Genomic DNA, 19,425 nt, shown 5'->3' on the forward strand with positions numbered 1-19,425 from the left:
AATCGTCAGAGAAAAAAAATACAAGCAAGCAAAAAAGGGGGGTGGTATTCACTTCCAAATGATGGAGATTTTTGTAACATAATTTTTAGGGGTTACTGCCTATGGTGTATAACATACACAGCTCCCCCAGACAACTACCCCCAGAATCCCTGTTTCCAAAAGCCATGGACTCAGCCCGAGGTCACAACCAAGGCCATCAAAATGTGACTTCGAGTCCGGTCTAGACTCTATTCCTAAACCAAGGTACCCCCCCCCTACACTGTTACACTATTCGTCAGCAGGTGTACAGGTTAAAATGTATTTGACTATAATTATTAGGGAGAAATGATTCAATATTGTCTACACTGATAAAGCTGGTGCCATGTTATGCTCTAACTGGTACAAACAATCTTTGAAGAAATAGGGAAGAGGTGTACTAATTCATAAGCATGCTGTTAGAAGTGTATAATATTGGTTTGATACCAAATGAAACTTGGATCTATTTGGTTTATTATATTTCATGGTCAGTCACAATTGTAACATAAAACGATACAGTTCTACATTTATTTAAAAGAATATTTTTAAGGGCCAAGTATGAAGAAAAGAATGTTCAAATCATTAATTTCACACACATCAAAAACATAAGTACGAAAGACAGATGGGAAATCTTTGTTTTTTATTATTAAAATGTGCTTCAATGAATATTACATTTTCTAGCGCTGATATGATAACTTCGCATATGAGAAAAACTACTTTTTCAGCTTTGACAATAATATTTTTTTGTTCAAAAAAAAAAGTTTTAGATCTCTTAAAATCATTCATTGGAGTAATGAGAATTAGAATTTGGAATTCAGAAAGCTATCCATTTCGTGTTTGAAAAGTTGTTACAGATGATGTGAAGCAAAAAAGAAAAGCCAACATCATTACCAAGATGTGAACGAGTATTATTAGTATTTTGTTAAAGTTCATGCATAAATAATTATATATGTATGTCAGTATGGACTAAACAAAGAATCAACTAATTACACGCTTTAAATGATATCAAAGATAGGACGTCAAAATACTTCAATGCATGATGTAAAAAGAAAACAAATCTTGAACAATGATACAGCTAACGTTTTGTCCTCAGAAATATGGAGGTATACAAGCTACATGTATCTGTTTCAAGTGAATTTCGCCCCCCCCCCCACTTCTTTTCTAACACATTGTGAATATTGCAAGCTTATATTCAGAGGCTATGTAATTCTTAATACAGAAAAAAAAACATTCAACAAGTTTGCGATTTACAACCCTTGCCATATTTTTTTTTCAATCGTTCTTCAAACAACTATTCTTAATACGAGACAATCCAGATTGATTTACATAACTATCAACTTTCCAAAGTCACCGAAGGCCAGTAAATAAACAATAATGGAAATAAGTCATTCAAATTTAGTTTCCTATCGAATGTATTACTTTTCGTACAATACTTACCATGACTACCGATCCTCTGTGCACAGTTACCCATTCTGATTCTACATCTTCCATGTCAAAAGCTTCATAGGAATTGAGTGGATATCCAGCGTCATGTTCTGAATATAAATAGAAATAGCTAGTTGATTACATTTTTGTTAAAATCCTACCCCCCTCTCGGCACTCACCCTGGTATTTTACGAAATGATAATACGTTTTTTTATGTGGACGATAGGGAGGATTAATTGAATTCATCTTATCATCATCACATAATTACAAAATAATTTTATTAGGTTCTGTCTCGAATTAAAAATTTTACAGAAAATCTGACAAAGTACATTTTGTTCTGTTGTTCATATAAAAAAATCCTTTATCAGTGTCTTGTAACATGTTCTCATCTTCCGTAAAAATATCCCTTCAACTATAACTGTTCCAACGTATACATTTATGTATAAGCCCCCCAAAATGATTGGAATGAATAAACTTGGAAAAAACGTAAATTATGGAGAAAATGGTAATTTCATAATTTTGTATTTAAAAACGTAATAATTAGAGCAAAAACGCAATGGTAGATTTAAAACGGTGTTTTTATCTGTTCCCTTTACTAATAAGAAATAAGGGGTATTTTTGTATCTAGTATGTCATATCTTTGGCGTGAGTCGTATCTAACAGATTCTACACCAACAGTAAAACCTACCAATTTAGCTCTACAACAAACCTATATTATGACAATATATTGGAATCAGGGTTAAAAGACTGCACTTTCAAGATACCAGAAAGTCCGGTAAAGGCGCATTTCTGTATAAGTGCTTACTGTTTTGTGGGTTACCATGTCTTGAGAGGCTCTTGGAAGCAGGAATGATGCCTTCGCCAGCCCGTACACGTTCTTCAAGAAGACCTGCTGCATCGCATCGTTGATCTGCGATATCCTGCAACTTCTTGGCAACTACAATGATGAAAAAATAATTTGAAAATTTATTCCGCATTAGATGAATAAAATCCAATTGGGAAATTCAGTTCATTTACTGATCAGTTTGATAATACTATAAGGAGATTACTGGCTGTATTTGAGTGCGCAAAATTAGTACACTTATCTCGTGTCATTTAACACAATTTCAGTGAATATTAGAGGTAAAACAGCATGGGTTGGCCCTAACGGTATTGATATTACTATTTTGATTATTCATATACTGCGCTTCTTCAAAGATGACCCAAAGGCTTTCCAGTAAAGGAACTTTATATATAATTTTAATTTAAACAGATGGCTCCTTTGGGGAAGAAGAGACAGATGGCTACTGCAAGCTTAATCTGCTGCAGTTATACAGTATGAAAGTCCTACCTTCAGACAGTAATGATTTAACAATGAATACGAAGTGGAACCGTTAGAAGCAAGGGGTGTGTAAAATGACGCGATCACAATTACGTAGATACCAATATGCCCCCCCCCGCTCAAGAAAAGGAAACAACTTACCTTCAGGGTAATGTAGGAGAACATTTTGTAAGTCACCCTTGTCCAAGACTAACAGGTCGCAGTGAGCAGCAGCTCGGATAGTGTTTGTTCTGGGCATGCTGAAGATAAGACTAACCTATTGACCAGAAAATACAAGAAAGAAGGAAAGTAAATAAGAATTTGTACAGCTTATTCAATATATTCGTGTGATATCTGTAGAAATGTAAGGAAGGGGTGAATACTGGCTATAATACCGTATGCAATGCTCAAAAGAAATTGTTTAATGAGATATACAAAGTATACTCTTTTTCATTGCTTAGTTAAGTGAAAGTGATTTAGAAATGTAGAAAATGAATCTGAATTTGAAAATAAGAATCCTTTGTGTATTGTTAGTATTTTGTTGCATTCTTATACTACCCTTGATTTTTTTCCACTTGTAGGGTGACAAATGTAGAAATCATGTTAAACAAACAAAACCAATCAGTAAAGAAAATATATGAAAAGCTAAACTTGCAAGATATGGATCTCCTGATTAAAAAAAAAACGAAAACAAAACGCTCACTTCTCCAAAGAGTTTTCCATGATTGAGTCTCGCAATGGGTGTGTCATCATCATCAGCTGAAAGAACCTGCATAAAAGAAAAGATCCATCTTGAACTGTTATCAGTTAATTATTGTTTTGATTAATGCCCTTTTTTCCTCTAGAAATGTTTTAATGTTTCAGATTTAGCTAACATCTGAAAGGTAATTCAATATTTTAGTAATTAAAATAAACCACTCATATTTTGATAAGTTCTATTTAGTGTCCCTTGTTTATCAACCCGTTAATCAGTTTAACTAATGTCATTTTCTTTTTGTATTTCAAACTTACTATCTCTTATTGATTGATTCACCCCCTCTCTCCCTCTCTCTCTATCTCGCTTTCTCTTCATTCCCAATCTTTCTGTCTTCAGTCAATTAATGATATTTCGCTTAAATTTGTTGTAGTATTAATCAAAACATTCCAAATTACCTCAATTTCTCCTCTCTGTATAAAGTACATGTCATGGCAAATCTCGTTTCTTCCCGCTATTTTTTGCCGCGGCAGGTACAGCGATGGCTTGATCTCCAGAGAGAGCATGCGCAGAAACCCGTCATTCAGCCCTTGGAACATGGGTGCCTGAAAACGTAGAGAAAAGTTCGTGACCATGGGAAGATTATGAGGGTTTTTTTTAAACAGTTCTATGACAACGATATAGTAGAATAATTTTGAGTTGGAGGTGTGTAATTGATCTTCGACATACTGCCTAATCCCAGCTCATTTGGAGAATGCAAAAATACCTATTTCCATATGCTTGACAATTGTCTTTTGTAAATAAATAAGACTGTGATAAGGGTATTTAAGAAAATAGACTATAAATGCTTGAATAAAATACTCTTCCATAGTAGCAGAACAGACCAAAATGTACAGTTTGCAAAAAAGACGGTACTGAAGAAAAAATGACCTGAATCAGCAATGCACTGGATGCCAATTTCCTTCCAGCTTTGAGATACATGTATTATTGATGCAGGCTGGAAGTAGGAGATAAACTCGCCTAAAAATGTGCCAAACAAGCCACCTGTAGCCCTGCAGGTATTTGCATTTTGTCAAGCTAAACTCAATTCCAACCTGCAAGTGTTTGTTCATAGCTCTTTCTTTACACTGATCTAAAGAGGTTAGGATTCGTAGTGATAAGTTCACGTATTGTCGACCGTTAATTAAGTTGTTTACATGAAAGTAGTAGGGAGAAAAGGGGGGAAGATAATATACTGTACCTCCTTATGCCCAGCGCACACTATGCGTTCCAAATTTCAAAGAAATTTGAATATTGCCAAACATTATAGGCCAAACTTCAATTAAAGATTGTACTTCTTGAAACTTTCATATTTAATGCAAAATGCGAAATAGCAAAAGGAAAATCGCGTTGTATCGGCAAATACCCCTGCGATAACTGCCCATGTCTTAATATCTCAGAGGACATTGGGTTACAATTAGGATTGTATAATAGAGTTTTTCGTTCAGAATAACGTAAAGATAAGGATTTCGGTTTATTCCGTTATGGATTTGGGGTTTATGAATGGCTTAAGGTACAGATTTTCAATCAGAGCAATTGTAGCCGGAGAAAATGTCATGGAATCGATCTTACCTTGTCTAGAATGTACTTGTTCCCACTGAGTGAGACCTCAGCATGGAAGGTAAGTGGTAGAGCGTTGATCAGACTGTCGTCTGTCACACCTTTCTTTCTGACCCACAGGTACTCGTAGTAACCTATCACTTGCTTCTGTAGATCTTCAGGAACACTTTGGTCTTTCTGTATCGTCAAGAATAATGATAAAAAGTGTAAGTTACCCCGTATTGCTTCTTTTTGCTTCTTTTTATTTCATAGAAATTCATAATGAATAAATGCACGAATAAATTCAATTAAACGTAAACAAATGGTACATCTAAACAGCTATTAAGAAATTAATTGAATAATTTAAGGATAAACAAATATGTTATAGGTATCTAGGCAATATAAAACTTGGATTGACAAATAAATGTCAATATGTAAACTATTTCATACAGCTTCTTGTATGTTCAAATAAATTTGGGGGTAGAACGTTAATCATTTTCTAAAGCAAAATGGTGCATGCAGAAGTATTCATGAATTGCACGTTGGGGGTAATAAAATTATCCACAAAAAGTGCTAATTGTTGACCATATGGAAGTAGTTATACAATAATGTACACAATAGTGTTATCTTTTGAAGATATGGAAGTAGTTATAAAAAAAATCATCCACAAAATAGTGCTATGTTTTAAAGGTATGGAAGTAATTATAATGAATCTTCCAAAAATAGTGCTATCTTCTGAAGATGTAGAATTAATTCAAACAAAATAATCCACACAAAAGTGTTATCTTTTAAACAAATGAAAAAGGGTATAATAAGATCATCCGCAAAGTATTCTTATCTTCTGAAGATACGGAAGTAGTCATGAAAAAATCCACAAAATAGTGCTATCTTCTGAAGATATAGAAGTAGTTACAATAAAATAATCCACACAATAGCGTTATCTTTTGAATACATGGAAGAAGTTATAATAAAAGCATCCAAAACTAGTGCTATCTTCTGAAGATATTGAAGTAGTTTTGATAAAATCATCAAATTAGTGCTACCATCAGAAGACATGGAAGTAGATATAATAAAGTCATCCACAAAATGGTGCTTTCTTCTGAAGATGTGGAAATAATATGATAATATCATCTACAAAATAGTGCTATCTTCTGAAGATATGTAAGTATAGAGAATAAAATCAGCAAAATCTATTGAAGATTTAAAGAATTTATAATCATCCACAAAATAGTGATATCTTATAGAAGTAGTTACAATTAAATAATCCACACAAAACTTTGAAAGTAGTTATGACAAAACATCCAAAAAATAGTGCTATCTTCTAAAGATATGGAAGTATAGAGAATAAAAAATCCACACAATAGTGTTATCTTTTGAAGAAATGGAAGTAGCAATAATAAAAGCATCCAAAACTAGTGCTATCATCTGGAGAAATTGAAGTAGTTATGATACAAAATCTTTCAAAAATGGTGCTATCTTCCTAAGATATGGAAGAAGTACTGAGAAAATCTTCCGCAAATTAATGTTTTTCTTCCTAAGATATTGAAGTAGTGATGATAAAATCATCTTCAAAGTATTGCTTTCTTCTGAAGATATAGAAGTAGCATCGACCTTCAAACACGTACATTACTTGGACACCTCATTATACTTATCAAATCTATTCAACAGGCTGAGGCCAAAAGTACATGGGTCAGGTATTACAAATACATGGAAAAGGATTAAGATTGACGATGTGTCTATATCACGATCTGGATTATGCATTTGTATTAGCAGGAAGTTTATGTATGATAGGGACATTTCATTTCAAAACGCTACTGCTCATGGTGATTTGTTTTTCGTTATAATCCCATTATTTTGCGGAACGAGATTCTGCTTAATACTAATCTTGTATAGCGCATATCCCATTATTAATAATGTCTCTATGCGCTTCCAAGGACTTGGATATTATTACCCCAGCTGTAGCTTGGCAGCTAAGATTACTGTGCACATGCATTTCAAGGAAGATATGAAGATATTAACCTCTTCGTTTACCCAATTTAACTATAACGCTAACCCTGACTATTGAATAATGAGTCTCGAGAACACATCTAATCTTCCCAGATTGCGTAATCTTACAGGAAACTGGTATTTTGTGTATGGAACCTTACAAATTTCCTTGAATAAAACGCCCTTTCCCCTTTTTAAACAGACCTGTTCTATTAAATTGCAGAAAAATTCCCTTTTTATGAATTTCTGCAAAATCTTCTTTTTTTCTGTAAAATCAGGATGTGTTTTCACAGTGTATGTGTGTCAATATTGAAATATATTCAAAATATTTTTTTTACTCACAGTTACGACAAACAATATATTCGGGGCTAAGAGTTTGGTTTTGTGTGTGTGTGTGTTTTCTAATAAGAATGACGAGAATTCTTATCCAGATCATTATCATTTTTAAAAAATATTGCATAAAAAGAGCTAATAGCTTTTGATTAATAAAACATCTTCTTACAAGCGAATCCTTTATGACGTTGAAACGATGTGTGTAGCGTGCCCTCTGTGCGTCAAAGTTGGTCAACATGGATGCCATACCACCGAGTATCATACCGAAGAAAACAACGATTCCAAGCAACATAGCACCGATTGAAAACCATTTCTCCTTCTCATTCACAGCACTTATGTCACCATATCTGTACGGGTTTGGAAAACAAAAAAGAGAAGTAAATAACTGTTTGTAAAATACTCCTATAAATTCCATTAGCGTTAATGACTTGATTATTTTCTAAACTTATATTGCATCATGGTCCACAGATTTTCTTAACGTCACGACAGCAGCAGTGCATTATGATTAATTTTGTAGATTTCATATTTATCAACATAAATGTTATCACGAATACATTTAAACAAGCAAAAGGAATGCAAATATACATACAACGACTACAACTGAATCGTGATATCAAGAAAATTAAATGATATCAATGTTCGCAAATGACAGAATCTATGCTGAATCCGGACCATAAATGAAACAGGTCTTCTTTATTTCTTTATCGTCAAGGAATTTTACTACTCATTTTCGCGCATTTGTTTGTAAGACAGTTGTATATGTATACATATATACGTGTGCATTTTGCTTTTGGGAATTCCATATCTGGCTGATAATTATTATACATGTAGTACAAAAAAGTAGGAAGATTTTTTGTTAAATCCAGAAATAAGAATATCCTTGAATTTCATATTCTACACCATGATTTTTTTTTTACAGAAATAGGAACACAAAGATTTGTTTGTGTTTTTTTTTCTTCTTTTCCCCCCAAAACAGGAATATTCCCCCATCATATAGGAAAACTTGGTAGGTATGGAAAATTTAATCTTAGAATGGGAAAATCAAATAAGAAACAGTAACTCGATTTTAAAAAGGAAGTCTGACTTTGGTACTTACCCAGTTGATGTCGCCGTTGCAACAGACCAGTACAGTGAAATAACGTATGAATCTCCAGTTGATGCTTGGTCCAAGTCTTGACCTACAAAAGTCAGAACAAAATATAAATACAACTTATTTCAATATTCTGTACAATGTTTGGTACAGACTTTAATACAGATTTTCTTAATTGATTTATACATCCATGTTATAGGATGCATGCAAGACTCAAAAAGAATTATTCATATTGCCCTCATCTACGGCTCAGGCAATACAAGGGTGGTCTTCATTGTATGTTAACGCTCTAATTGCAATCAATTGCAAGATGACACTGTACTCATGATACTTATTGATAGAGGGAAAGAGTATCACTTGTGTTTACAAATCTATAACGAGACATAAAGTGTGCGCTCATATAACAACAACAAAAAAAAATTTGTCGAAATTGGACAGTGGTCGATGTTCAAATAACAAGGCTTTCATATTTTACATGTATTTATATTCTAGGAATTACATGACAATAGAATTCCAAGGACTTGGAAAGATTGTAATGAGGATAGATCAAAGTGTTTCATCTGAAATAGTGATAAAAAACATTTTAAAGGTCAAGTCCACCCCAGAAAAAATTTTGATTTGAATAAATAGAGAAAAATCAAACTAGCAAAACGCTGAAGATTTCATCAAAATCGGATGTGAACTAAAGAAAGTTATGACATTTTAAAGTTTTGTTTATTTTTCACAAAACCGTGCTGGGCACATCTAAAATGAGACAGTCGATGATGTTCCTCACTCACTATTTCTTTTGTTTTTGTATTGTTTGAATTTTACAATATTTCATTTATTATAGATTTGACAATAAGGACGAACTTGACAAAACCATATAGTATTAAACAATACTCATTCCACATGTTCTGGGAGGAAGTAATCGTTGTTTTACTTGACAATGAGTAGAAAAATAGAATATTCCCTATTTCATATCATAACATACAAAAGAAATAGTGAATGGATGACTTTATCAGTCTCTTCATTTACATAGCGACCAGGATGTGCATATAACAGTTTTGTGAAATTAAGCAAAACTTTAAAATATTTCCGCATTTGTTTGTTATCCGATTTTGATAACTTTGTTATCCGATTTTGATCAAATTTTCAGTGTTATGCTTGTTGGATTTTTCCCTTTTTATTCAAATCAACTTTTTGTTGGGATGGACTTGTTCTTTAAGGAATCAGGGAGTGAAAGCAAAAGAATATAAAAGAAAAAAAATACTTTAACACATGATGATTAACTATATAGAACTTTCATGTGATATTTCATCAATTGCGTGAACTGTCATTTTCACTGAAAAACAAATAACTAGGTAAATGAATGAAGAAACAACGTATTAAACAAAAGGTGGATACTGTTCGTCAAATGTAATCTTATACTTAAATTAAACTAAACGGTCAGGTAATTATTAATACCAAAACAGCTTATAATTATGTTTCATCACTCTTTTCCGACAACCTTCATCATGTCTTCATTTTTCAGAACAATATGGCGCAAATGGAATTCCACATTACTCATGCAATGTACATGTTAGTAGGTAATATAAACTGCACGCAAGACTGCCGGAGCATATACTCCACGATGATAGCATATTTTAGACATGACCATTTTTCCAGATGCGGCTAACAGGCAAGGAGAAAGAAATCCCCCTCTCCTAATGACGTCACCACCGTTGCCATGCCAACTCACCCCCGAAGCAGAGAGTGTAATCACTATTATATGCCCGTATGAAATGTAAGGGAGGAAATATTATGTATGAGTGGATACTTTTCCATGCAGGATTGAGGAAAAAACTCAGAATTTAAGACGAAGGGAAAAATGTCAATTTATTTTCTGTGCTGTCCTTCAGACGAACACCTCCGGTGAAATTTGAGAGAAAAATGGGACGATGCGCTTGTTGCCTTGGTAACGGATAGAAACTCACATCCAGAACGATGAGGATTTTAATACATTTTAATAATCAATTTCCAGGGACCCTTTTCTCGAAACATTTCATTAATAAATCCTTAAAGGATTTGCATTTCCTGCATGTGTAAATATGCAAAAGGTCCTGATTGTCATTAATTGTATGAATATAAAAGAAGGATTTCATCTATATTATTATCAAAACTTGAATATCGTTTAATAATTACAGTATATGTAATGTTTTTTTTTCATAGCAAAGCCTGTTACCAGGAAGAGAAGAGAATGTTTTATTAATCTGGATAACATTTTGATTTCAATTTACATTTTGAAATAAAAAAAAAAGAAACACGTATTTTCAGTCAGAATCAATGGAGACATGACAATGTCACAAGACATGTAGATCATTAATGTAAGGGAAAATAGCATTAGCATCTTAGCACGTCATAATGGTCCCCTGTCATACACCCTACAAATAATATTTGCTATATAACATTTCAGTTGCACAATTTCATAAGTGGATATGAAAGTGTAGATATTTATAATTTCTTACTTGCACAGGATTATGTAACATATCTGTCATAATACCCATTGGTGCAGAAAGCAGTAATATTTTAATTTCATGAATTGTGACATTGGAAGGAGTAGAAATGGTGAACCCCTGAAACAAACTACCGGGTACTGAATAATGGTTTCAAAGAAAGGCATCTTCAGCAGGGGTACATTAATGAGTAACATGGAAAACTGATTAGAATTTTATTTGGAACCTCATTTCGGTTCGGCTTGGTAAACGAAACGACTACCCGATGTGCCTCTTCTTTTGATATCTCATCTTCAAATGTAAATGTACTCCAATTGTGTTTGATAAATGTCATCAACATTCGTCCATTTTCACAACAGGGTGCGGTGTCCCGGGCATTCATCTTTGACGTTATAGCAGACGACACTATAAGAAATCGAGGTCGACCCAATATAGAATGCACTTTTGTTCGCTAAATTGACCGGCAAAATAACGAATGTGCCCGCAGATGCTAGCAGACACTCGATATGTTGTCCCACGTGCAGGGGTTAATTCGGAAGGGGCGACGGCAGTTTTTCACCAGGCATTCACTTATGTTTGAGGAGAAAGGGACAAGTGGAATTTGGTGATTTATTTTCAATCGGATGTAGACTGAAATCCAACATAGGACTATTTTGGTGTTGAAATGGGGGATTCTCATAATGTTCAACAAATCTCCCCGCCCCCCTCTTTTGCCTCCTTTTTCTTACATCTCAGTCATTTCCTCCTTCTTCTTCTCCTTCTTTTCTTCTTCATCATTATTACAATCTCCTTCTCCGTCTACTTCTTCCTATCCTTCTTTTTCTTCGTTTCTCTTCCATTTTTTTCTTTCATCTTATTATATGTCATAGTTTAGCTGCTCCCGTAGCACAAAGGTAAGCGATCAATCGTACGCTTGATTTTTACGATTGATTGCACGTTGTCGTCAATGCAATCAATCGTAGAAAAATGTTCTACGATCATTGTTTAGCTTTGTGTTACGGGCTCCTTGTCATGGTAGTGGTGGCAGGTGTAGTGATGGTAATTAGAAGTTTGTACACATTTCTTTGTATCCTTCCACTTCAGTTTTACTGGCTGATTTTAATAAAGATGAACATAAAGAATAGCTAATATTCAAGTCTTTAGATTGCTAAGCTTGAAATATCGGCACAATTATGCTTATTTATTTACACTTGAGTGACCAAATAGAGACTGCGCTTGTTCGCATCTGATCAATGGTGATTAAACCTGCGATTTATTACGGTGCGTTCTCCGAAGATAAGATCTATTTCGCTGAAAGGCAACAAATTAAAGCTTGTAAATCGGCAAAAGAACATGCATTCCTTGTATAATTTACAAGCTATACATGTATTTCACAACACTATCACGAATACTTGTGGCTTTTATTCCTGCCCTTACACTGTTTTTGTCTTGATGAACATTTATTAAGAGGAAAGCAACATAATTGATGATAAAATGAACGAGGGAAGAGGTAATGTCAAAGCAATATAGCGATCAGCCACATGTAGTTTAAAATAAAGTGGGACTGTCTTTGTCTGATGTTCTATTTATTACAAGTTGCGAAGATTAATTGAAAATTGAAAATGAAATGATAATATTGATAGAACAAACAAATAGACTAATAAAATCCAATTTCTTGTTTTCTCTCTCGTCTGTCTCCTAACCACTAACCAAGTTTAAACGAGTCAATTAAGGTTGATTCGTCCAGAAAGTGTCGAAAACTATTGCCAAAACCGGCAAGCGTCGTTGCACTGGAACGAAAAAACTTCCAATGGCAATGTAAATGGGGGAATGTCGTAATTATTAGAATGTTCTTGTTGATGTCATCTACATGTAAATAATTTGTACTAAGTACAGTACGTACATGATAATACTGACTTTGCAATTACTCAGCATTGTTAAAAACAGAGCAATAGTTCTTCCCTAAAAGGGAGTCACAGGAAGTGGGCCAAGAATTGCCCCCTCCCTGAAATGGGAGCTATTTTTTTTACAATGTTAAAATAGTGTACTTCTCAGAAAGGGGAGCCATTTTCCTTTGGGGACAAAATTGGAAAGCACTCTGTGCCTCTCAACTTTCACCCAAAGGCTGGATTTGCATATTTTATGTGAAATAATTCAAAATTGACAAAGTATTTTGAAACATTAGAAGAAGTATGGAGGTAAGTAAAATATATTTTTAAAATATAATGCTCTTACATCAAATATTTGTGGTTTATGCAGTCTAATCATCAGTAGACATGTACTTATTTAGGAATAAAATTTCTACATTCAGTTTCCTTGCCCCCCCCCTCCTCCTTTCTTTCTCTGTCTCTCACTCTCTCTCTCTTCCAATCTCTTTCCCTCTCTCCACCCAATCCCCTTCCTTTTCTTTCTATCATCTTTTTATCCCCCTTCCTATTTCCATCCCAATCTGTTCTCAACAGCAAATAAACATTGCCCGACGCAATACATCACGGGCCAGCATAGTGCGAGGAGATATTACGACAGAGAGCGATGGCGGTAAATAAATACTTGGGAGATTTTCTCCACCGTTTCTGAATGACAGAAGGTGACACATGACATTTCCAAAGAGTTGCTCGAACAGGGTTTATACGATAGAGGGCGGAGTGAGAAAACAAGAAGAGGTCTTTGGAGCGAAGATTTTGATTGTCCTGCTCCCTCCGTCTCTGATTCTACAGAATCATTAAACAAAAATCACCATGCATGAAGATATGGGGTAAATTTATTTTGTATCTCTTCCTGGAATTTTTTTACGCGTTGTGAAACTGATAATATTTAAAAATTGATTTCTTTTACAGTTTTCATTACGGTCTTTATTCAAATCAACATACTCGTGTGCTAGTAGAGAAAATGGAAAGGAAGTTTTTTTTTATTTTGAAAAAAACAATAGCATGACCCTGGGTTTGAGAATTAAATAAATCATGTAGACACGATATCAAAAGGCTATGCACTGATGAAACAACAATCAAAATAGCAATAGGTGTGTTTTGCCCCCCCCCAAAAAAAAAAAAAAAATGGGGACTTAAAACCACAATTAATTCAGAATTAGACGAGTAATATCATGCTTGACGTGGGTTATCGCATTTTTACGCGTCAGAGCTTGACACGTTTAAATGCGTCGCCGCATTGAATGTAAGATCAGGCTTGAGAAACGTGGGTTATCGCGTTTTTACGCGTCAGCGTTAGACGCGTATAAATGCGTCATCGGATTGGTTGCAAAATCAGGAACAGGAGACGCAGTATTGTTATATGGATGTCGCTTTTTACGCGTCAGAATTAAACGCGTATAGATGCGTCACCTGATTGTAAGGTCAGAATTTGGAGACGCGGGCTACCGCGCAATCGTCAATAAAATAACGCGTTAAATGGTGTTTACGCTTCGATGCTTAATCCGACTTTACATGTAATTCACATTCAACCAATGACGGCGACCAATCTGGGAAAAACTGGGGAAAATAATCTGCCATAACATGGTGACAATTAACCTCGATTTTAAAGACTTTCGCATCAAATCACTGTTTACCGCAAATACTTTACCTTTAATAATAGTGACAATAATAATGGTAATGTCTTATAGAGCGCACACACCGTCCAGGGGCCTGTTGCATAAAAATTTTAACCTGAGAAAACTCAGGTTATTTTTACCCGAGTTTTTGCCCTGTGTTAAAGTCAATGGCAGAAATCAGACGAACCTTAGTTTTCAGTTTTTACCGGAGTTTTCTCAGGTAAAATTTTGTATGCAACAGGCCCCAGAGGTGCTCATAGCACTATCGCAGCAACAGTTTCTTTTGATATATACATGTACATATAAAAAACTATAAATGTAGAAAAAAAATAGTCAAGAGATCTTAAAGAGCTCTACAATTTCGAATCACCCACCAGAATACATAGCTACATCCTGGTGGGGCCTGCTACCCCCCCCCCCCCCTTACTTGCTTGCTGCTCCGTTCACCAACAATTTAAGGGACAAGACCCTTAAGAAACCCTTTTTGTGACAAACGTAGGTTAGTAGATTAACTCTATGGCATGATTATTCAAATGAGATTAAATCTTACCGAAGTTGAATGATAAAGCCCACGATCCATTTTGACAGGAGGGTGTCTCATCCCCATGCCATCCCGTACAAGCTAGATAATACCATCCGCATGATGTTACGTGAATCACCATAGCTGCTACCACCGTGTACTTGAGCGTTCTCAACAGAGCCGTGTTGGATCCCAACTTTGATTCCCTGTTGTCTGTTGGACGAAAAAAAAAGAAGAATGCAAATTAGACAAAACATACAAGATGAAAGTGTGCACACATTAATACCAATACTACAAATAGATTTTTTGAATTATGTGATGCAACATTAAGAGCAATGGTATAGTGGGGGCGTTGTGGTCTGGTGGTAATGACTCTCGTATTTCAATCTGAGGGACGTGGGGTCAATCCCAGCTATGGCGTGTTTACTTTCAGCAAAAAATGGCCCACATTGTGCTGCACTCAACCCAGGTGAGGTGAACGGGTTCCCGGTAGGAAGAAATTCCTTGAGTGACTGTATGGGCAGCGCAGCCATGCTCAAAACAAGAGCCGTATCGAGAATTGAAACCTGGGCCCCGTCTTAAAAAGAGTTGAGATTGATGGATGGCCAGCAAAGACAGTCAATATGTAAAAATGCATGTTTCTTTTAAAAATATAAGAATGTGTATCCATAGATTCATTGATTTCTTGACAATTTGGTGTGTTCTCCTTTATTTACAAGGACATCTTACAAATTTCCTGTAGAAGAAATTATGACAATGATGGATTTGCATAGAGTTACGATTGATTGGATCGACCATAACTCTTTGTAAAGACAATTCCCTGGACTTACATGGTGTATTCGTGCGCCTTAAACCACACGGCCCCGGCATATCGGTTGATTTGATAATGAATTAGCGATAATATCTCACGTTTGAAAAATTTCATGTTTCTTGGCATAAAATCTCATAGATAAAGAGGAGAGGAAGGAGAATGATAACACCAACTGGTGTCAGTTTTAACACCACAGTTTTTACAGTGCTGTATTGCACTTATCTTCTATAATTGATAGTTATCTTTTTTTATCAGAAAGTTAATGATCACAATATTTTCTTCATAAATATCATCGATTATCCTACTTAACTTGTTCGCCCACAATCACTCTTCCTTTTGTTTTTATTTATTGTCACCTCTCTTTGACTCTCATATTAGACCCATCTGTCACTCTTTTCTATCACTCTTTGACACCCACTTCCTAGTCTATCATGGCATGCGAGAAAAGAGGATGTTTCAGCATGGGATTAATGTCACTTTTACATCGTCAGGGCCACAAGTGCTTCACAGTACAGGATGTACAATCAATTCTCTCGCCCGCAGAACGCCATTCCCTTTCCAATATCCCGGATGCGCACTCATTGCACCCTCCGCAATAGGTTTGGAGGGAACTCATCCGCCATTATATGAGGAATGCATGTTGGGTCTATTTTCTCGCATGTGACAGCTAGGGAGGACTGATGTACAGGAAAATGGAGCAAGATTATCACCATAAAATGCATATTCCTCGTATTCACAGCAGAATAACACTATCGAGAGGTCTACAAATTACAATGATTCTTTGATAATATTCTAGATTTAGATTTTATTTTCTATCAACAAAATACAAAGTCAAATATTTACAGAATCTCAAATTCGGCCTTTTATAGAGATGATGGTTTTGCTTCTGATTATGTAATAGTTTCCAGATTTTTTTTCTGATTTCACAAAACATCTTTTCCCCCAATCCTACCCTCCTCCATCTAATTCTCAAAATAATTTCTTCTTTTATCCATTCAATGTTAACATAGATGTTCATGATCCGGCCCCACCCCCTTCTCATCCAACAATCTCTCTCCCTCTACCCTCTTCCGACCAGCTATCTCTCTCTTTCTATCTCTCCTCTTTCCTGACATATCTCTGCCCTATCTCTTACTCTTCCATCGCGGGTGGCGCGTCACATGGCGATGGCTATATAATCTCCCCTTTCTCCATAAGACAGCAGGAAGTCTAGTGCTTACCCGGTCTTAAGGTCATGGTACTATCACTCTGGACTAGGCTTCAAAAGTTAATTTATGCTTGAAGACTGCTGACGCCCCAAATGTACCCGGCATTCAATCAAAACATAAAGACACAAACGAAGCTATATATAAATCTCACATTGATCGATATAAGTTTATTTTTGTTTGCTATACTTGTTTTGGTTTTCATTTGTTTTTTTCTATTGTTGTTTTTTCTTTGTAGTTTCAGATGGTGCTGTTTAAAGTTATTTTAGGATCTTGAATATATAGGTTCGAATAACGTGATTGAAATTCACGTACAGGCATGCAACATTATACATACTCAGCCATTTTAAAGAAATATGGTGGCAGACCAATGGCGTAAGGGGACAGTTGTCTATATAATAATTACCAGCATCAATATAATATGATGCAACGAAAGGTGACTATTTTAATTTCAATCCCGTTTATCCAAGTGATGGTGTTATGTTATTATTGTATTACCAGTTAAATAAGAAAAACAACAGATGTAAATTTTGCCATGCTTATACATGTATGCATGATCTTCAATAAGGACATTAAAGATATTGAAGCAATGAAGTTCATCCTAAAATGCATTTCCAAAGTTTTGCAGGTGTGAGGTAAATAGCAATGACCATAAGCTAAAATGATAAGAATTATCTTTACTTTTATGATATCAATGCCCATAATTTTCACAATTTATCAACAATTGTATTATTATTATAATATTATTGTGACGGTTTTGAAGGTGATAAGGTTTGGTTGATGATGACGAACGTAATTTCAATTTCTGATCATAAAAGACTACAAACCTTTTTTGTTGTTGTTGTTGTTGTTGTTGTTATCTCTGTGAGTGTATAAGAATATGATGCAAAATTATGGTAGCATTCATGTAGTAAGTATGCAAATTATGATTACTAGTATGGCAATGCTAGTGATAGCGACTGCATTGGATGTTTTGAATGCCAAAAATAATGGCCGATGTTGATTGGTAGCGGTAGTGGTTGTCGTGGTATTCGTGATGCTTAAATACAATGACAGTTATGATCACGGTCGTGGTGCTGATGATGACCATCATCATTAAATTCCAACCATAATCATGGAAATAATTACCGCATTAATGGTAATCATTATAGTTATGTGGGATTTCAAATGGCCAACGGGCAACAGTAAAAGCAAATGACATCAATGTCTGTACTGCCATGAAACAATACACCTTCTCGTTCTCCCTCTTTTTATATAAATCTTGTTAGACTTTAATAATGAATAGGCATTAACCTGGAACACTTTAACAATTCCTACCCATCAGACATAACTACTAAACGGACAGGTGGATGTCCAAAATACATCTCCTAAAATTAGCCACACGCTAAAAGCATCTTTCCCTATTTTTAACTCTCTTCCATGGACACCACAATGTGATTATGGTGCGTGGTATGGTATATTCTAGTCACTCGAGCGATAGCCTCTTCAGGATCCTCCCCAGTTTTCGCCCAGGGATGCGACGAGTGCCCTTCAATACTGCATGCCTTGAATACAATTTCGCTACACTAAAACCTTTCAGTGAGATGGACGCGAGCGAGTGTGTGAATTTCGTTTATGATTATTATCCTATGCTGTCTTACCAAGCATAAGCCCTTGGTATAGCCATGGATTTTATTTATGCGCACGCAATAGCATACCGTAGTATACACTATCGAGAAATTCACGTTTATCGCGTTTATCAATGTTCATAATATCGCGTTTATCAATGTTCATAATATGTTCGCCTGCTCATATAATTTTATATGCACATCCGCTTTTCGCAGAGTAATTTAAGAAATTCACAAAAGAAAGGAGAAAAAATCAAACAGTATGACCATAATTACTCTCATTAGTACATGTCTTTTTTATTGACGCTACGTTTCAGCATTGCTAGAATTTTCCTTATTGTTGATTATGTTTTTTAAACATGATATTACTGTAGATTTATAATTTCAACCAGCAAGATAATATGTTACAGCACAACGTCAATTTCGAATTATCAACAATAAGCGTTTCATGATAAGCACACTAGACTTTTGATAGTTATGAATGTTTCTGCGTGCTCTATAAAAAAATATTATTTTGGGCAGGGGTAGTAAGTAGGATTCTGGATTTCCTACACATGACCTATGCAGGGTAGGCGGAAGCGGGGGTGGGCGGGAGGGGGGGGCTTCGGCCCCCTTCCACCACTTTTTTTCCAAAACCGTGTAGAAAGGCGTAAAAATGACCATATGATGGTGATTTTTTGCATGGTCAGCCCCCAACTTTTGGCTCACCTCCCCCTCACTTTGAAAATCATTCCGCGGCCCCTGATATGTACTTCCTCCACTCACTGTGGATCACTTCTAGAGATTTCTAATTTTATTTGTGAAGCATAATTTTATAACTCTTTCCTGACTGTCTGTCTCTTTCTCTGTATCTATCTATTTCTC

At 35.3% G+C, this 19,425-nt stretch overlaps 1 protein-coding gene across 1 annotated transcript in view; it reads right to left on the reverse strand.

The window, feature by feature from the left end:
- The window catches only part of LOC121416831, a 68,413-nt gene extending 51,428 nt beyond the window's left edge, over positions 1–16,985 (reverse strand). The window contains exons 1-10 of the mRNA XM_041610345.1: positions 16,970–16,985; positions 14,969–15,151; positions 8,428–8,509; positions 7,501–7,678; positions 5,046–5,210; positions 3,893–4,039; positions 3,444–3,509; positions 2,903–3,017; positions 2,246–2,377; positions 1,453–1,550 (exon numbers count right to left, since the gene is read on the reverse strand). Of these exons, the coding sequence (XP_041466279.1) occupies positions 1,453–1,550; positions 2,246–2,377; positions 2,903–3,017; positions 3,444–3,509; positions 3,893–4,039; positions 5,046–5,210; positions 7,501–7,678; positions 8,428–8,509; positions 14,969–15,151; positions 16,970–16,985 (1,182 nt within the window). The remainder of the gene's footprint in view (positions 1–1,452; positions 1,551–2,245; positions 2,378–2,902; positions 3,018–3,443; positions 3,510–3,892; positions 4,040–5,045; positions 5,211–7,500; positions 7,679–8,427; positions 8,510–14,968; positions 15,152–16,969) is intronic.
- Between the last annotated feature and the right edge of the window lie 2,440 nt (positions 16,986–19,425).

This window comes from Lytechinus variegatus, chromosome 6 (assembly GCF_018143015.1).
Source record: "Lytechinus variegatus isolate NC3 chromosome 6, Lvar_3.0, whole genome shotgun sequence".
NCBI classification, from domain to species: domain Eukaryota; kingdom Metazoa; phylum Echinodermata; class Echinoidea; order Temnopleuroida; family Toxopneustidae; genus Lytechinus; species Lytechinus variegatus.